The 19,295-nt window shown below is 40.4% G+C and overlaps 1 protein-coding gene across 1 annotated transcript in view; it reads left to right on the top strand.

Annotated features, from left to right (window-relative positions):
* The first annotated feature begins 3,488 nt into the window (after positions 1 to 3,488).
* The window catches only part of eif2s3 (eukaryotic translation initiation factor 2, subunit 3 gamma), a 33,105-nt gene continuing 17,298 nt past the window's right edge, over positions 3,489 to 19,295 (top strand). Inside the window, exons 1-4 of the mRNA XM_060833527.1 lie at positions 3,489 to 3,627; positions 9,921 to 9,984; positions 14,414 to 14,541; positions 15,072 to 15,193. Coding sequence (XP_060689510.1) covers positions 3,559 to 3,627; positions 9,921 to 9,984; positions 14,414 to 14,541; positions 15,072 to 15,193 — 383 coding nt within the window. The 5' untranslated portion in view covers positions 3,489 to 3,558. The remainder of the gene's footprint in view (positions 3,628 to 9,920; positions 9,985 to 14,413; positions 14,542 to 15,071; positions 15,194 to 19,295) is intronic.

Genomic DNA, 19,295 nt, shown 5'->3' with positions numbered 1-19,295 from the left:
CATGTTGAACAAAAATTGCATCTTTAGGAATAAATTTTGTTAATAAACTTATAATTGTGTCTATTAAGACATTTAGTTGATGAATTTATCATCAAAAACTTGATGTAGAAGTGCATTATTTGGTCATCTTGGCAACTGAATTGCTTTTTATTTTATTTTGTGGTGGGACTAGAGTCACAGTACACTACTCCAGCCTCAGCTGTAACACACAACAATCTATCTAACCCCATTTTAAATAAATTAAATGCTCCATTTCTAGTTTTCTGGTTAGGAAAATTCTGTGGTCTAATGATCCCAAGGGAAAATAGTTGTCTTCATTTCCATACTTAATGCAAGATAAGACCATAAGACATAGGATCAGAAATTAGGCCGTTTAGCCTCTCGAATCTGCTCTGTCATTCAATCATGATTGATATGTTTTTCAATTCCATTTTCCTACTTTCTCCCCGTAACCTTTGATCCCTTGCCAATCAAGAACTTACCTATCTTTGTTTTAACTATATCCCATGACCTGGTCTCCACAGCCTTCTGCGGCAATGAATTCCAGAGTCACCACGCTCTGGCTGAAGAAGCTTCTCCTTATCTCCATTCGAAAGGGTCTTCCCTTTACTCTAAGATTGTGCCCTTGGGTCCTCATCTCACCTATCAATGGAAACATTTTCCCAATTTCTGTTTTGTCCAGGCCTTTCAGAATTCTGTACGTTTCAATCAGATATCCCCTCATTCTACTAAACTGCATTGAGTGTAGTCCCAGAATCCTCAAATATTTCTCGTATGTTAAGCTTTTCATTCCTGGTATCATTCTCGTGAACTTCCTCTGGACCCGCTGCAGAGCCAACACACCCTCCCTGAGGTATGTGGTCCATAATTGCTTACAATGCTCTAAATGTGGTCTGACCAGACAGCTTATTCTTAAACTGTGTACCATAGTTATAGTGATTAGAATTCAGTGATATTAATCCCTTTTGAATGTCAAAGGGAGATGGTTACATTCTATCTTGATGAAGATGGTCATTGCTTGACAGGTGTGTCGTGTGAATAATTATCATTCCATGCCTGAATGTTGATGATAAATGAGTGCACATGGACACAGACTGCTTCAATATACGAAGAGTTACAAATATTACTGAACATTATGTAATCACTAGCAAATATCTCTGGTGTCAAAGCATTTATGTTATCTTCCTGGCCAACGAGTTAGAGATTCATGCAGAGCAGGGATGGCCAACAGCTAGAGGTTCATACAGAGCAGGGACAACCAACAGACTGGACACTCGAGTGGAACAGGGATGATCAATGGACTGGTTGCTCGAGTGGAGCAGAGACAGCCAGCAGACTGCGGCTCGAGTGGAGTACTCATTCGAGTGGGACAGGGATGACTAATGAACTGGACACTTAAGTGGAGCAATGACGACCAATAGACTGGACACTTGAATGGAGCAGGAGGCGACTAATGGACTGGATGCTCGAATGAAGCAGGGACAATCACTGGACTGGATGCTTGAGTGAAGTAGGAACAGCCAGCAAACCGGGGCTTGAGTGGAGCAGGGACAACCAGAGGACTGTGGCCTGAACGGAGTGGGATGGTTGTTGGACTGGGGACCTGTGCAGGCGGTCAGCAGTTTGCGAGCCCAGTCAGACCACATGTGGAAGCTCCCTGTGCTGATCTACTGCAGGCCCTTCCTGAAAAAACTGTAATGTTTATCTTCTTAACTTCACTTTCCACTTTTCTAACGTATATTATAAATAACTGTAAGTAATGTATCTTATTCCTTTTTTTTCCTTTTATTTCTCTATTTCATATCTAAGTTCTGTACCAAGGTAATTTGTACCTAAGATGGCGGCACATGGGGCAACATTGTGAACTTTTCACTGTACTCTTGTATTTCTGTAATTGAGTACATGTGACAATAAAGAATACTATATTCTATTCTAGTTCAGCTAACATGTCAAACTTCCAAGCGGACTTTCTGGAGTTTTTCGTTCCTTACGGAGTTCAAGAAAAGCTTAGTTGGAATCAATAATGTGTTTGAGTGGTTTGGCTGTAAAGAATATTGTTTGCTTTCTCAGTTTGCATCAGGTATATAGTAGGATTTTCACAGCTATGAGAAAGATTGTACAAATGGTGTGATTGCAGTGTCGACAGACTGAATAATAAGTCTCTGCAGGTGATCAAAAATGTCAGATGGTGTGAGTGAAGTGTCAACGGCTGAATAGCAAGTGAAGCAATCACCTATGATCTGATTAATTGAGGCAGAGAGATAAATACAAAAATTTAAAAATAAGATAGTGCTGGAGACAAACCAAATGGCTGGAATAACATAATAGATCCAAGAGTCACATGCGAGGGTCTAACCACAGCAACAAGTAATCCAAAACTGTACAACTGTAGAGAGATCATAACAAATTATCAAGGTGATTGTGTCAAAACAGGACAATAAGAAGATTTCATAAATACAGAACCGTGTAGTGGGGTTACATGTCGTGCAATATGAACTCAAGATCACAGTTGAGGCTGTCTTCATGGGTACGGATATACCTAAACACAGTGAAAAGCTTTACTTTGCGAACAGTACAAATGCTTAGACAGCGTGAGACAGAAAGGTTACATTGCACGGGGGTGTGCAAAGCAAGATCAACATTAACAAGATCAATATTATTTGAAGCAAGACAATCAATTCATCAGTCTAATAACAGCAGAAGCTGTTCTCGAACCTGTTGGTGATTGTGTTCAAGCTTCTGGATCTTCTGCCTGATGGAAGAGGTTGTAGGAGCTCAATAATGGGGAGGGAGAGATCTTTGATGATGTTGGCAGCCTTTCTGCAGCAACAACAAGTGTAAATGGAGTCTATGGATTGGGATGTTGGCTTCCGTGATGGACTGGGATGTACAAACAACCTTCTATAGTTTCTGACAGTCTTGGGTGGAGCAGTTGCTGTACCAGGCTGTTATGCATTATAATAGTACGCTTTCTATGGTGCATCTGTAAAAGTTGGTGAGGGACCTTATGAACATGCCCTATATTCTAAGCCAGTCTCTAGCTTGCTGTGTTCTTCAAGCCTCCTCCTTGTCTAGCTATTTTCTAAACTGCCTAAGGAAGAAGAGGCACTGTACCTTCTCCACCATTGCATCTACATGGTAAGTCTAGGACAGGCTGTCAGTTACTGCCACTCCGAGAAACTTAATGCTTTCGACACTCATCATCTCAGCTCCGTTAATGCAGATGGAGGCATGTCCTCCTCCTTCCTTCCCGCAGTCAATGGAATAATTATTTCTTTGTACAAACATGCCTCTGAAACGGGTGGGACGTGAACCGGTGGACGGTAAGGACACCATCTCCGCCCCCCTTTAAAACCGAATTGCCCAACTTCACCTTTTGGCTGCACGTTCTGCGGCTCCTGGGTGTGAAGAGGCTGCAGTGCCAGAGGGGGCGCCTGTTCCGGAGCCGTGGCCGGAAGGCCATCTTGGACACGGCCTGGTGTCGTTGGCGCTGGGAGGGTTGCATCATTCTGGGAGCGGCGGTTGGCGGGCGGTTCGGCTCGGGAGGCCCAGAGCAGGATGACGGGAGACGATGCCGGTGTCACCGTAGGCCAACCGCACCTGGCGAAGCAGGATCTCGGCTCCTTGGTGAGTGCTCGGGCTGGGGGCGGGAGAGAGGGACTGGTCCCGGGGCTGGGGCTCACTCGCAGCTTCCCGGGTCGGCACATGGAGACACACGCGGGCCTAGAGGGTTCCTGTAGAAAGGGAGTGCGCAGGGATCGGTGGACAGGAACAGACTGTGTCTGTCCGGCCTGCCTGCTGAAGCTGGACCGGCCCGGCCCGATTTCCCCCTCCCCAAGGCTTCCGTTCCTGCATAAAGCCCGCTGGCGTTATTTGTGAACCCGAAACCAGTTTTCTCAATATTTCTGGCGAAGGGTGAGACGTGATTTTTTTTTGAGAGGGGAGGTTACGTGGAGAGAAATGGTGCCAGTCTCGTCTCGGGCTCGGTCCCTGCACACATGGAGTAACAATGTAGTGTCCGGTCCTCCTCCTCCTCCATCATCCAGCCTCTTGAAATGTTTTCCTTTAGTTAAAAAGGGAGGGGTGATTAAGCAAGAACCGTGGAGCAGTTACAGAGGCGCCGCTCAGCCTGTCCTGTCGGCTGAAACAAGCTAGCCCTCCCATTCTGATTTCACACTCCAGCGCTATATCTGTAATTTTGCAGTTTACAGTAGAAGCGGTGTCTTTTAAGTTAGTTGAGGGTTGTTGCCTCAGCCACCAAACCGGACAGGGAATTCTGGACACCCAGCGCCCTCCAAGTGAAAGGGTCTATTCTCATATCCCCTATCTTACAGGTTATTGACCCCTCCACTTGGGGAATCGGATCTGCCTTGTCAACGCTACCCCATCATTTTTTAAACAACACTTTTTTGAGGAAAACCACCTTTCTCTTATCAGTGTTAAAAATCTCTCAACACCAGGTTACGGTCCAACAGGTTTATTTGGAAGCATTAGCTTTTGAGGTGCTGCCTCTTCATCAGTGGGACAATCACCTGATGAAGAGGCAGTGCCTTGAAAACTAGCGCTTCCAAATGAACCTGTTGACTATAAGCTGGTGTTGTGATTTTTAACTTTGTCCACCCCAGTCCAACACTGGTACCTCCAAATCATTTCTCTGTCAAGTCTTCTCTCAAAGCTGCAATTTCAAGGCCTGGCAATGTTCTTGTAAAATCTTCAGTTCCCACGAGGACAATTCTTGTGCGGTGACGAGAAATGTAGACAAAAGTCCACTGTTGCCAAACCAGTGTCTTATATAATTTAGTATTAAGTCCCTGTTTTGGACTTCATACAATGAAGGAAGGAATCCTAGTTACTATCTTTAACACTTTGCCAACCTATTCTGCTACCTTCAGAGGTCTGTGGGCACAGATTCCCGGGTCTCCTATTCCTCTATCCTCTCTGTGCTCTCCCTTGCTATGCTTGCCTTCCTCAAATGCATAACTTCTTTCTTCTCTGGATTGAATTCCATTGTTGCTTTTCTGCTCACTTAACCAAAACATATGTATCACCCAGCAGTTATCCTCTTAATTTCGGCAACAATTTTGTGTTTTCTGCAAATTTTCTGTTCGTGCCTCCCACAGAGTAAAGACATTAGGTGTGTTTGGCAGAACAATTGGAGAAAACAGTTAAATGTTTTTTTTCTCATGGAGGTACAGCATACAAAAGCAAAAGTGTTATTCCAAGCCTCTGTCAGCAAAAATGCACCAAATGAAGACAGCACAATAAAGTGGATCATTTGTTGCCTGTTCAGCATCCTTTGTGCTTGAATTGAATCCAAGAAAGCAAATCAAGCTGGAGTAGTTATGCTCTATATGTCACATTTTGAAAGATCTCTTTGCGTTGGAGGATGTAGATAAGAGGTAGCTAAAATGGCATCAGGATCAGAGTTTTCTTTTTGTATGATGATACTGAAGAAGCTGTGCTGTCCATTGAGCAAAAGTAGCAGAAGACTTTGAGAGGGGTTTTCTAAATCATGAAATGTTTTGATAGAGTAAAACAGTAGAATTGTAGCTGAAGGCAGAAACATAGGTAACCACAGGATATGAGATTGAACTGTTTTTTAAAAAGAAACGATGACCTTGAACATCAAGTTATAATCTGGAACGTACTACTGGTTATGGTGGTGGAAGCAGCTTTAACAGCAGTTTTCTAAAAGAGAATTGGATAGAAACATTCAATGGGAAACATGAAGAGGATTGAAGAGAGAGCAGTGGGGTGGAGCTGACGACCAGCTATACCAAAGAGCTGGTTCAGGTATGATAGGTTGACTGGCATTCGATGGTGTAAAGTTCTCAGTTATACATTTGTCCGGCATTTGCGACATCAGATATTAAGTCTGCAGGGCAATTGATATGCTGTGAATTGACATTTGAATGGTCAGTGAATGCTGTTGGTGTTTGTTTTCGCAGTATAAAAGGAGATTGATATATTGATGGAATCAGCAGTTGCCAAATATTGAACCGGCTTCATAATTCAGATCTATCTTTTAAACTCTGTGAAGGAATGTTCTTACACAGTCAGCTGTCTAAGCTGGAGTGATTAGTTAATTTTTATAGAATGAAGTATCAAAATAGTGAAAAATGATGGTAAATTTAGGATCTAATAGAATGGCAGAACAAACTTGAGGGTCTGTGGCCCACGTCTTTCCCTCTGTTATTCTGGGTTTTTTTTGGTTTTGAAAACCTTCATGATATTCCCTCGATATGCTTAGAAAGCATCTGCTCACTTGTGAATTTTCAAAAACTCTTTTTAACATCGTTATTTGGCAAACTGCATTTTAAATGCAGTATTAATTTTGAATTAGTAAATATTTTGTATATTGTGCCCATGTTAATTTCAGATTTAGTAAAGTTACCTCTAATTCTAATATCTTAAGATCTCTAATGGAACAATAATCCTGCTAATGTGAAATAGATTTGCATTTTTAGTACTTCATACACATCATTTTAATAGACTAGGTTTATAAAGAAGATGTCAAGTATTAGATTTAGAAAAGAATAAACAAATGTTTGAGAATTGTACTTAAAAACACAGAAAATTAGAGTTTATTTTGGAAAACTGAGGGATTCAGAGAAGAGATTCCAGGAAGTGAAAGGTGGTCCACAAATGATGGAACAGAATGAGTGGATAGCAAAATAAGTCTGTGTTGGAGGTTGAAAACAAAACTCGAGTGATCTCCAGTATTAAGTCGTCAAAGACAGTGAAGTCTGGTAGAATTTAAAACTGAGATGAAGCCAATTTTATCCAGGAATTTTATGGAATTATATGCATAAATCCTCAGATTCATTGAGTAAAATAATTATCATCTAAGAAAACTACTTCTCCATGTTTTCACCTGCAACTTATTATATTTTGCTTTCAGTGAGATTTTGCCTTGTACTTGCCATCATATGTTGGTTTTGGCTAGGGTATGGGGGGAAAAAACAATTTTGCATGTTTGCCATTTTCAAGTTAACAGTGGAAAGAGGACAATGTTTAATAATGAAATAAAAACAAAATGTTGACATTTCGGGTACATTTGTTTTGCAGAACTGGAAGATTTTACAGATAAATTAGAAAAGGGGGTATAAGAAAAGAATATACAAAATGAATATAATGAGTTGGATTAGGAAAACAGACAATAGTTAATTGTCAAAAGATGATCATTTCAGATGAGGCATATTGAATAATATACAAGTCCCAAAGGATGTAAGAAAATCATGATTTGCTCACTGCATGCATGGGGGGCTGATAGAAGCATGGAAGTTACCATGTAGCTCATTCTGCTGATTGTCTTTTAACCTGCTTCTGCTGTCCTGCAAATTGAATTGTGCTGCATTTTGTAGGTGGGATTAGGAATTCCTATCCAGAATGTCTACATGTTGTAACATACATGTCATCCTTGCTCATGAGCAGACATGGCTTCCTGTATGCTGCTGGAATGAACTTGTTTACTTACAGACCCAAGATCTGGTCAAAGACCTGAGTGGCTGTGGTGGTTAGGAAAGCAAAGGTGGAAGGGATAGAGCCTGTTAATTTCTTTTCTGCTGGCATCATTATGTATGAAGTGATGTTTTTGTAACATTTTCGAATAATTTTATTAGTTTTATCATGTGCATTTTACTTTTATACATTACAGGATTTTTCAGGAAATAGACTATTTCTCAAAATAATGGCAATGCCTAAAATGCTACTTCTGACAATGTTCAAATTAAGGTTAATGGTTATTGCTTTTAGGCTGATACAAGCAACTGTCCTTATTGATTAGTGATGATCATGGTTGGGGAGAGAGAGAATATGAAAACTTGAAATTCTGGTAAATGCCAATTAAAAGTGGGCAGGTTAGCATTTAGTTGCAGACCAAATTGCCAGTGGTATAATGGTTGGAGATTCCCATTCTAAATATCAATTCACCACCTGGGAACACTAATTTCCTTATCTTGCTTTGCAGTTAGCTATGGGAATAGAAAAAATGATCTGGTATCAAATCCAAATAGGTATTTAGACTAAAAGGATGCAGATGCTCAGGATTTGGTGCTTTTTCTGAATTTGTGAATGCACTGAGTTTTCTTTGTTTAGCAAGCTATTTTGGGAAGAATTCAATACACTAAGAATTCCGATTCTGGAAATCTGAATCAAAACAAATTGTTGGAGAACCTCAGCCAGTCAAGCATTATTTTTGAAGAGCAAGCAGAATTGACATTTTGGGTCCAGTGACCCTCTTTCAGAGAGGCTCCAAGGCTCTGCCTTCTCTCCACAGATGCCACCAGATCTGAGGTTCTTGAGTGATTTGTGGATAATTGTTTGGAAGATGGATGACTACAAGAAAGTGGCTGTCCACCACCGACAGTGATTTGGGATTGGTTTACAGACATGTATGAATGCTATTGGGAGAATGTTAAAACTTGTTTTGTGAGGCTGTACTTATGAAAGTTGTATTGCAATAGAGCTCTGGTCTATTTGGAGGCAGTATTAATCAAATTGATGTAAGGCAAAGTGGTATACAAAGTTAGCTCTCAAGGTTTCACATTAAAATTCAAGGTCTGAATATCTGACTCTGAAATGAGAACTGGTGTTAAGGCATCACTACCTGGTGGATAAAGGCAAACAAAGAACTTAGGCTTTATTGTTAGGCCTTGAAAGTAGAAATCCATCCATTTCATTGGTGTCAAATCAGACAAATCGATGTTAGTCCATGTAAGATACTGGATGTGATCAAAAGCTTGCTCAAAGAGATGGACAATGATAAGGAGAGGGAGGCAGAAAGATTTAGGCAAGCAATTCTGGGAAACAGGCCTAAGATAATTGGAGGCACTTCCAAGTTTGAGTTAATGGAGTATAGAGTGTATAACTCCTTTAATAAAAGAACGTGGATATCTCAGCAGCCTGTCAAATTGATATGGCATTGCAAAGGTGATTTCATGGCTAATATGGATTCCTGCCTTTTGTAATTTATATTAATAAGTACCTTCATATGACTTTAATTTGTAATCCAGTGACCATCTATATGTAAAGACAGCTGCAGATGCTGTAAATCAGAAGCAAAAATTGAATTTACTGGAAAAGCTCAGCAGGTCTGGCAGCACCTATGAAGAAAATTCAAAGTTAACATTTTGAGTCTGGTGACCAAGGGTCATGGGACCCGAAACACTAACTTCCATTTATCTTCACAGATGCTGCCAGACCTGCTGAGCTTTTCCAGCAACTTCTGTTTCTGACCATCTCTTTGTGGCTGCTATCTAGGTTGTTGGAAGCACTGTTGCCTTGCCAAAATAACTTTTCTCAGATTTAGAGGAAAGATGCAGCATCTTTTTGTAGGATGTTTTAGTTGGAAATGAACCATCTGTGAGTTGGTTATTATTTAGTACCAAATCACCAAACTTGGCAACAGTTATACTGCAGCTGCAGGTTACAACATTGGAGTCCCAAACTGGAATTTGTTTTACCTGAAGGGAAGGGTTAATTTGTAATATGTTTTACTAATTCTGACTGAGGCATGGAGTGGGATTGATTATTGTTTGAATTAGAAGGAAAATGATGGCGATGGTGGAAATCTGGAATGACAAGTGTTTGAAATACTCAGCATGTGTAGCAGCATCCAAGGAGAGAGAAACGGCTAATGTTTCAGGTTGAATGACTTTAGAATTGAAGGAAATATCAGTAATATACTGTTGGAAGGAAAAGGTAGGAAAAACAGGAGGAAAAGTTTGGGGTGCATTACAGGGTTGGAGATATTAAATAAAAAGATATCATGGAACAAAAGGCAAAGTGGGCAACAATTGTGACAAAAAAGAAAAACTTTTTCTTGTCTGTGGAGAAAAAAGCAGATTGATGACCAGCTTTGGCCAAAAGCAAAATATTAAATATTTATGTTTCTGATCCAATGCATTTTTTTTCAACAGGACGTTAGTAAATTAACACCTCTCTCTCCTGAAGTTATCAGCAGGCAAGCTACGATCAATATAGGTGAGTTATCTTTCTCTGTTACATAGTCATTGAGATGTACAGCATGAAAACAGACTCTTTGTAACTTGTCCATGATGATCAGATATCCTAATTAATCTAGTCCCATTTGCCAGCACTTGGCCCATATCCCTCTAAACCCTTCCTATTCATATACCCATCCAAGATGACTTTTAATGTTGTCATTGTCCCAGCCTCCTTCACTTGCTGTGGCAGCTCATTACATACATGCACCACCTTTTGCTTGAAAACGTTGCCCCTTAACTCCCTTTTAAATCTTTCCCCTCTCACCCCAAACCTATGCTGTCTAGTCTGGATTCTTCCCCCTCCACCCACCCACCCCCTCCCCAGAGAAAAGACCTTGTCTATTTACCCTATCCATGCGCCTCAAGACTTGATAAACTTCAATAAGGACACACAAACCACACCCTCAAGCCTCTGACGCTTCAGGACAAACAGTTCCAGCCTATTCAGCCTCTGCTTATCGCTCAAATGCTTCTACCCTGGCAACATCCTTGTAAGTCTTTTCTGAGCCCTTTCAAGTTTAACAACATCCTTTCTATACAAGGGAGAGCAGAATTCTGCACAATATTATAAAAGTGGACTATCCAATGTCCTGTACAGCTGCAACATAACGTCCCAACTCCTATACTCAGTGCACTGACCAGTAAGGCAAGCATACTGAATGCCTCCTTCACAATTCTATCTAGCTGAGACTCCGCTTTCAAGGAACTATGAACTGGCACTTCAAGGTCTCTTTGTTCAGCAACACTCCCCAGAACCTTACTGTCAAATGTATAAGTTCTGCTCAGGTTTGCTTTTCCAAAATGCAGCACCTTGCATTTATCTAAATTAAACTCCACCTGCTACTCCTCAGCCTATTGGCCCATCTGATATAAGATCCCATTGTAATGTGAGGTAACCTTCTGTGCTGTCCACTACACCTCCAATTTTGGTGTCATCTGCAAACTTACTTATTGTACCTGCTATGTTCACATCCAAATCATTTATTTGAATGATAAAAAGTAGTAGACCAGCACCAATCCTTGTGGCATTCCACTGATCACAGGCCTCCACTCTATGAAAAGCAACCTTCCACCACCACCTTCTGTCTTCTACCTTTGAGCCAGTTCTGTATCAAAAATGGCTCATTCTCTCTATATTCCATGAGATCTAACATTGCTAACCAGTCTCCCATGGAGAACCTTGTTGAACACTTTAATGAAGTCAATATAGATCACGTCCATTATAGATCTACCCTCATCAATCCTCTTTGTTTCTACTTCAAAAAACTCTGCCAAGTTTGAGAGACATGATTTCCCATGCACAAAGCTTTTTTGACTATCCTGGAACAGTCCTTGCCAATCCAAATACATGTAAATCCTTTCCCTCAGGACTCCCTCCAAAAACCTGCTCAACAGCGATATCAGGCTCACTGGTCTATAGTTCCCAGACTTTTCCTTACCACCTTTCTTAAATTGTGGCACCACATTAGTCAACCTCCAGTCTTCTGGCACCTCCCCTATGACTATCAATTCCAACACTCGGGAGACTACGCACCATTCTGGTTTCTCATTATTTGCTCCAGAAACATCTGTGCTTCTGAATAGAGAGTTCCCTATCACGATCAATCGCTTGGAACCTGACGTACCCCTAGTTATATTAGAATCTGTCTAGGTATTAGAAACTGTTCATGTTATATCCCCCCTGAGAATCCATCACCCCCTACATTTTCCAAAACAGGATACTCGTTTGAGATGAAGATAATCACAGCAGACCACCTCCCTTTCTCTCTTACCTTTCCTGGTGGTAACCCATCTACCTGACTGTATCAATAGCTTTTCTCCCTATAACTGCTGTGCATCCCATTCTCCAGTTCCTGTAAATTCCTCATTACCTCTGACTGCAACTCCAGCTGATCCATGTGATCTGATAGGATTCGCAACCAAACACACTTAATGCAGATATAACCATCAGTAACATGGAAATTCTTCCTAATCTCTCTCATCTAGCAGGAAAAGTGCATCTCTTTAGTAAAGGCCATCTTTGCATTCTAACAACCTATAGCCCCAGAAAATAGTAGTAGTCTTGCTGCTCTAGGTTAATTTAGTACCTATGTTATATATTTTAAAATTTTAATCGATGTTAGATCTCAGAAAACATACAACCATCAATGTTTGTTTTCTACTGGAGTTGGATGCCTACTTTTAATGCAACATGTTGGAGCCATGGACATTTTAAAAACAAAAGATATTAAGAATATTTTCTGATAAATGAATTTATCAGTTATTTTACATGAAAGCCAGTCTTTTTATAATTCTGTCTAGTCACAAGTTCCCTTAAATGTAAATAATTAAAATCTTCAGAATGAGAAGTAGGATTATTGTCATGTGTACTCAAGTTACAAAAGAACACAAGTACAATGAAAAGTGTACAATGTCGCCAACAAATGGTGCCGTGTTAGAAGTAAGTAAAGCTAAAAAGATAGACAATACAGTCTTTCTGTAGGGGCTACCATGTGGTCTGACCAGGTCCACCAGTTCCCGATCAGTAGCCATCTTTGCTCCGGCCTCACTGACTGCTGTCCCTGCCCTGCTCCAGGTTGCTGGCTGAAGATTGCAAAATAAAAGGGGAATAAAAGAAAAATAATGGATGGAGTGGATGAGCTCCAACTTGAGCATCCTACTCCAAAATGTTACGTTGAATTGACTTGTGTTACAACTTGCGTTGAAAACTTTCAAAAGACATGTTTGTTACTTTCTCTTGTTCGTTATCTTGTTAATGATTATTCCCTTTTTCCATATGGGTTTGTGTCCTCTAAGTCAATTGGACAACTTGTTCTCTACTGAGAGTCTCTACCAAATCTCATTTCCACCAGCAAAATTTAATACTTTTAATTCTGGGCACTATTTGAACACTAATAGATAACCATAATCCCATTTGACAATTTCATAAGTTTTGGGCAATTGTGGTAAACATTTAATGAAAAAAATTTAAATGTGTAGTATTAAAGCTTAGTCAAATATCATGGTACATGTTTAAATGAAGGATCCCTTGTAACGGCATAAAATAAAATCAAGGCTAATCATTGATTTTATTTTGATTAGCTGGTTGAAGATTTGCCTTTTGTGTACTTTTGTATGAATTGCATGTATTTGCAGTAGACAACCTGAAATGATAAATGCCATAACTCTTGTAATTGAGATCTATAAATACCTGTTCAGTTGTAAGCAGCTGAAATATTTTCAGAGTTGCTGCAAGAAACAGAGGATGGCCTTCTTGTACTGTGGTAGCGTTCCTACCTTTGGGCCAAGAGACCTGGGTTCAAGTCTCACCTGCTTCAGAAGTCATAGACACATGCTACACAAAAACAGACCCTTTGGCCAAATCAGTCCAAGCCAAACATAATCTCAAACTAAACAAGTCTCACCTGCCTGCTGCTTCCTTATATCCCTCCAATCCTTTCATTTTCATGTAGTTATCCAAGTGTCTTTTAAACGTTGAAATTATGCCCACATTCACCAATTCCTCAGGAATTTCTTGTGCAGAGCACTTTGTGTAAAAGAAAAGTCCCTCATGTATTTTTTAAAATTTCTCTCCTCACCTTTTAAAGTGTGCCCTCTAGTCTTCTGTATATGGCACCATTCTGATAAATCTCTTCTGAACCCCCTCCAACTTAATAATATCCTTTCTCTAAGTGGGCGACCAGAACTGGATGCAGTACTCCAGAAGAGGCCTAACCAATGTCCTGTAAATCTCAACATGCCTTATATAATTACACCTCTGAACATTTGATTAGAAAAATCGGTTAAATAAAAAAAAACTCAGTGACTAACTAGTTGCCAACTAGTGAGCAGTGAAGCCCATTATCCTATTATAATTCTGTGCTCTTAGAATTCTGAAGTGAATAAGGAAAAGGATATAATTGATGTTACTTCAGAGCCATGCAAGACCATAAATATTGTGAATATTTGTCAAAAGTGAATTGTAATATGTGCTGATAGTATGAGTGTCTGAATAACGTGTCACTGAGGCAACTTTAAGCAGTAAAAGAAATGTTTGCTATAAGTTGCTTTTCTGCTATGCTGTACTGCATTGTTCTCTGATTAATTCAAAAGGTAATCTCAAGAATGCCAGGAGAGTATATAATGATGTAGATGCCCTGTCCTACCTGCGAAAAGAAGTTCCTCTGATTAACATAGGCTTTAAATGTGTGAATTTTTACATTATTTGGTATTTGAAAGCTTTAAAAGTTTATTTTATGATTTTGTTTGAAGAAATTGCATGTTCCTTTAGAAGTAGATTGCTCTTTGATTCTCAGTTAATTAAAAAATAATGCTGAATTTGTTTTTGACTGGGGTTTAGTTCAGATTTTCAGGCATGTTCTGTCCAGTAACAGTGTCAAGTATTTAAACAACTTGTTTTCCCTTAGGCACAATTGGTCATGTAGCCCATGGCAAGTCCACTGTAGTTAAAGCTATTTCTGGTGTTCAGACTGTCCGATTTAAAAATGAACTGGAAAGAAATATTACTATCAAGCTCGGATATGCCAATGCAAAGGTAAAAAAAAACTCAAGATTGAAGGGTGGTATGTAATTCAGACTTCATAATTCATGTTGACTTTAAGTTGTATGTGGTTTTTGACTTGCACTTTTATTTGTGCTATGACATTGTCAAGATCATTGCTTCCTAATTTGGTATTTCTTAGATTTTAAGGTAAACTATTAACATCTAAAAATAAACTATATACTTCAAATGTAGTGGTTGTGTGTTTATGCAACTATTAAATAGATGGTGGCAATACTGTATTGTGAGTACATAGTGAGGCATTCAGGGTAGCTCGAAGCTGGACATTGTCACCTTTGTAATTCAAAATGCACATGTTTGATGGAATGCTTGTTTGAAAAAAAATATGGTCTTGTTGAAAGATTTTATGACAGGTATCCAGCTCCTTGTGAGCCAGACCAAAGGAAAACCATTTAAACAATTCATAGCTTTGCTGTTTTTCAATTTAATCCAGTATTTTATTTTTTAGTTGTCTTTTGTGATATTTCAAGATTTTCTATATTGATTTAGTTTTAACTTTTCAGGTTTACAAACTTGATGATCCTAGTTGTCCGAGGCCTGACTGTTACAGGTCGTGTGGTAGCAGTACACCAGATGAGTTCCCTTCAGATATCCCTGGAACCAAAGGAAATTTTAAGCTAGTCAGGTTGGTGCAATGTAAATGCAAGTTATTGAGATTTAGCCCATTAATGAGAATTGTTTTGGAGACATTTTAGGGATTTCAGTTTTTTTAAGTTTGCATTCACTTTCACGTCACAACAATTTGTTTTACTGGTTAGTGCAACTCTGAGATGAAGTCCAAAAACCCTTTATTTCAATCCTTGCTCCTACTTTCTAGTATGCTTTGGAATTTTCTATTTAATTATTCATTCATTCATACTTAGGACGTTGTTCGTTAGGCCAGTATTTATTGCTTATCCCTAATAGACAAAGTAGTGGCTCGCTGTCATTTTGAATCATTAAAGTCCATGTGATGTAGATATACTCAGTGCTGTTCAGGAGGGAGTTCCAGGATTTTGAATCTATCAGTCAAAGCTGATTTAGCTCTAAGCCTGTTTGGCAAGCGACTTGAATGAGCTTGCAAGATGTGATGTTCTCATGCAGCAACATGTTTTTCTTGCTGAGGATTATTTAACATTTTCACGCAAGAGGCCACATTTGGATTCTCTTTCCACCCCCCACAAGTTCGATGAGCACGTTTCAGGAAACAAAGTTTTGATACAATATCAAACGTGAATTAGGTCCCAAATCCTGGTCACCAGTAAAGAGACCAGGGTCAAGCTATGTAATTGGGATTAACTAACTACCTTGTGATTGGTTCTAATGGCCTCAGCAAAATTGTTTCATCCTTTCACTCCCTCATGCACACTGTTCCTCACTCTCAGTATCTCTTGCTATTAGCTTGGGAAGGCTGCCCAATCTCACTCTGTCCTTGGAATGGGATAGGGAATGGTTCCTCTGACACACAACTCCATCTTGATTGTGTAGGTGAAAACGAGGACTGCAGATGCTGGAGATCAGAGTCAAAGAGTGTGGTGCTGGAAAAGCACAGCCAGTTAGGCAGCATCCGAGGAGCAGGAGAGTTGACGTTTTGAGCATAAGATCTTCATCAGGAATGCCTATAATGGGAGCCTTGTCTTCTCTCCCTCTCCCAGACTGCGGAGTGCATTGTTTGCAGTCCTACTTTCCCACGTCATGCTAACATTGTGCTTTCCAGGGCCCTGGCTGGGTGAGACTACTACCTCTGTGTTGTTTTCTGTTTCTCCAATCCCGGTCTTTATCTCCTGTATGTGTGGCCAACACAGGAACAAAACAGCTTGTAATTAAGGAACATCTGCTTTCAGATTTCATGTGTCCATTTGTCAGTATTTCGTTCATTAGTTCTAAGAAATATTTGGAGATACGTTGTTTGCTGGATTCTGGGTCCCGAGTTTTTTGAAAGAGCCAGTTCTGGATGATTTGAGTTCCTAAGTTTGAAAGGTGCTTTGAAGGTGCTGTGGTGAGCTGCTGCACTGTATCTTGCAGGTGGTATACATCACTTCCACTGTGCGTTGATGGTGGGCAATCAAGCAGGCTGCTTTGAGTGGAATAGTGTTGAGCTGATTGTCTGCTGGGGGGCTACATTTCTCCAGGCAAAGATCAGTCCCAACACAATCCTGACCCCTATCTTGTCGATTGTGGAGTGAGGAGGTGACTTACCCATCACTGAATTCATGTTGTACTCTTGTAGTTGTACAACTTCTATTGTACTGTTGTATTCACAGTATTTAGATGGCTGATCCCTATCAGTTTCTGGTTGGCGGTAACCCCAGATGATGATGATTTTGATGGGGAGTGTTCGCAGATGGTCATGACGTTGGATGTCGAGAGATTGATTTGGAGATGGTCCTTGTTTAGTCCATGGGTGACTTATTCCAAGCCAGAATGTTGTCAAGTTCTGGCTACATTTGCTAAACAGACGACTACGGTATCTGAGGAGTCATGAATAGTACTAAACAGAAGTGCAATCATCAGTATCATCTTCAATTATGATCTTATGCAGGAGAGAAGGTTTATGAAATATTAAATTTTTTTCACTCGGCATGGGGTTGCTAGGCCAGTATTTATTGCCCATCCTTAATTGTTCAGAGCGCAGTTGAGAGTTAACCGCATTACTGTGAATCTGGAGTCATATGTAGGTCAGACCAAGTAAAGGGCAGATTTCCTTCCATGAAAGACATGGGTGAACCAGGTCGGCTTGTATGAGAATTGATATTCGTTACATGGTCACCTGTTTTTATTCCCGTTTAATTGAATTCTAAGCTTGCCACCTGTCTTGAAGTGGGATTCGATTCTGTTACACGAGAGCATTGACCTGGACTTCTGGATTGCTAGTCCAGTGGCATTACCGCTATGCCACCTCTCCCTGTGTAAGTCCCATATTGTAATACTGTTGATGATACTTCGCATTATTTTGCTGATGATGAGTAGGGCAATGTGCTGAAATTGACAGTTGAATTTATTTATTATTTTTGTAGGGAGGGTGTGCTTGGTTCACGGTTAGGCTAATTCTGGAACGCATGTTATCAAGTTTGCTGAAATGTTGTCAGTGTTTGCAGTATCCAATGCCATCACCTATTTCTTGATATCACATGGAATGGACTGAATTGGCTGAAGACTGGCCTCTCTCTTGCTTGGGCCTTCGGGGAGAGACTAAGCTGCATCGGCATTCTGCAATTCTGCCTGAGGATTCTTGCAAATGCCTACCCTTGTCTTTTGCACTGATATGTTGTGCTGCCCCATTGTTTGAAGGTTAGGTATGTGTGGGGCTTCCTGCTCCAGTTAGTTGCTTCATTGCCGCACACCATTCACAATAGGATGCGGTAGGATTGTACAGCTAAGATCTGACATGTTGGTTGTAGGATCACTCACCTCTATCCATGACATATTGCTTCAATGTTAGCTATTCAAGCAGTCCCGTGTTATTGCTTCTCTAGTTTAACAATTTCTTTTTAGGTATTAAATAAAAATTGAAAGAACAGCAGATGTTATAAATCAGAAACACAAGCTCAGCAGATCTGGTAGCATCTGGAGAGAAATCAGAGTTTAAGTTTCGGATCTGTTGACCCTTTCTCAGAACCGATGGTAGCTAGGAAAATGTCACTTCATAATGATAAATGGGAACAGAATCCAAAGAGAGAGAAAAACAGTTTGGCAGGCAAAGGAGTGGATAATGATCTGGCTTGGAGGGTGAATAGCTACTAATGAGGGCTGTTAGTGCCTTACAATGGGTCGTGTGGAATAACAGATTGTGATAACAAGGCCTGGTGTGCAGAGGTAGGGGCAAGGACGTGGGAGAGTTCAAGCCCAAAGGTATTGCACTTGATATTGAAGCTGGAGGGCTGCAGGGTCCCCAAACACAAAATGGGGTGCCATTCTTCAAGTTTTCACTGAGCTTCGCTGGAGCGCTGCAGCAACACTGAGGTCAAGATATTGGCCAGGGGCTAGGATGATGTGTTGAGGTGGCACTTCTTCCCTCATGTTGGTTTCCTTTATTGCAGCAAATTCTGTTCAACCATTAGCTCCATTCTTGTCTTACCTTTGTTTCTGGTCCCCCTAGTGATCAAATTTTAAAATAATTCTCATCTTGTTTAAATTCTGTAATGATATTGTCTCTTTTATCTCGGACTGATAACTGGCTCATTGCATTCAGACTATACAAGTGCTAGGCAAAGACCATTTCTAATGCAAGAATCTAACCATCTCTCCTTGATTTTTTTAGTGTCACTAACCTTGCTGAATCTTCTATCATCAACTCCCTGCATCTCACCATTGACCGGGAGGGTAACTGGATCAGCCAAATAAATATTGTGCATATGAGAGATGGACATTGGACAGCATGTACCTTGCCTCCTAACCTCACCATGATGGCTGTCAATCATGTACACAACACTGCTAAAGACTCCACTTTTCTGGCTGATTGCAGCTTCAACAGCACTGAACTCAACAGCATCCTAGACAAATGAGGGCATTTGGTTTGGGGTTGGGTACGTTTTGGTGCAGATCATTTGCCCCCGCCCCCCCCCCCCCCCCTCATTTTGGCTCAAAATTGTATTGGCGTTGAGCTATTTTGGCACCAATTCAGAATTTAAAAAAAAGTCTTGTTTGGTTAAAGCAGAGAGGATGACTAACAACCTGATGTAATTTTCTCAACTAGCAAGAGTTGATCGTCAAAGCTGTAATGACCCGCTATGGAATCAAATCTCCTT

The sequence above is a fragment of the Hemiscyllium ocellatum genome, chromosome 12, assembly GCF_020745735.1.
Source record: "Hemiscyllium ocellatum isolate sHemOce1 chromosome 12, sHemOce1.pat.X.cur, whole genome shotgun sequence".
Lineage (NCBI taxonomy): Eukaryota > Metazoa > Chordata > Chondrichthyes > Orectolobiformes > Hemiscylliidae > Hemiscyllium > Hemiscyllium ocellatum.
This window is presented reverse-complemented; position numbering and strand designations above follow the sequence as displayed.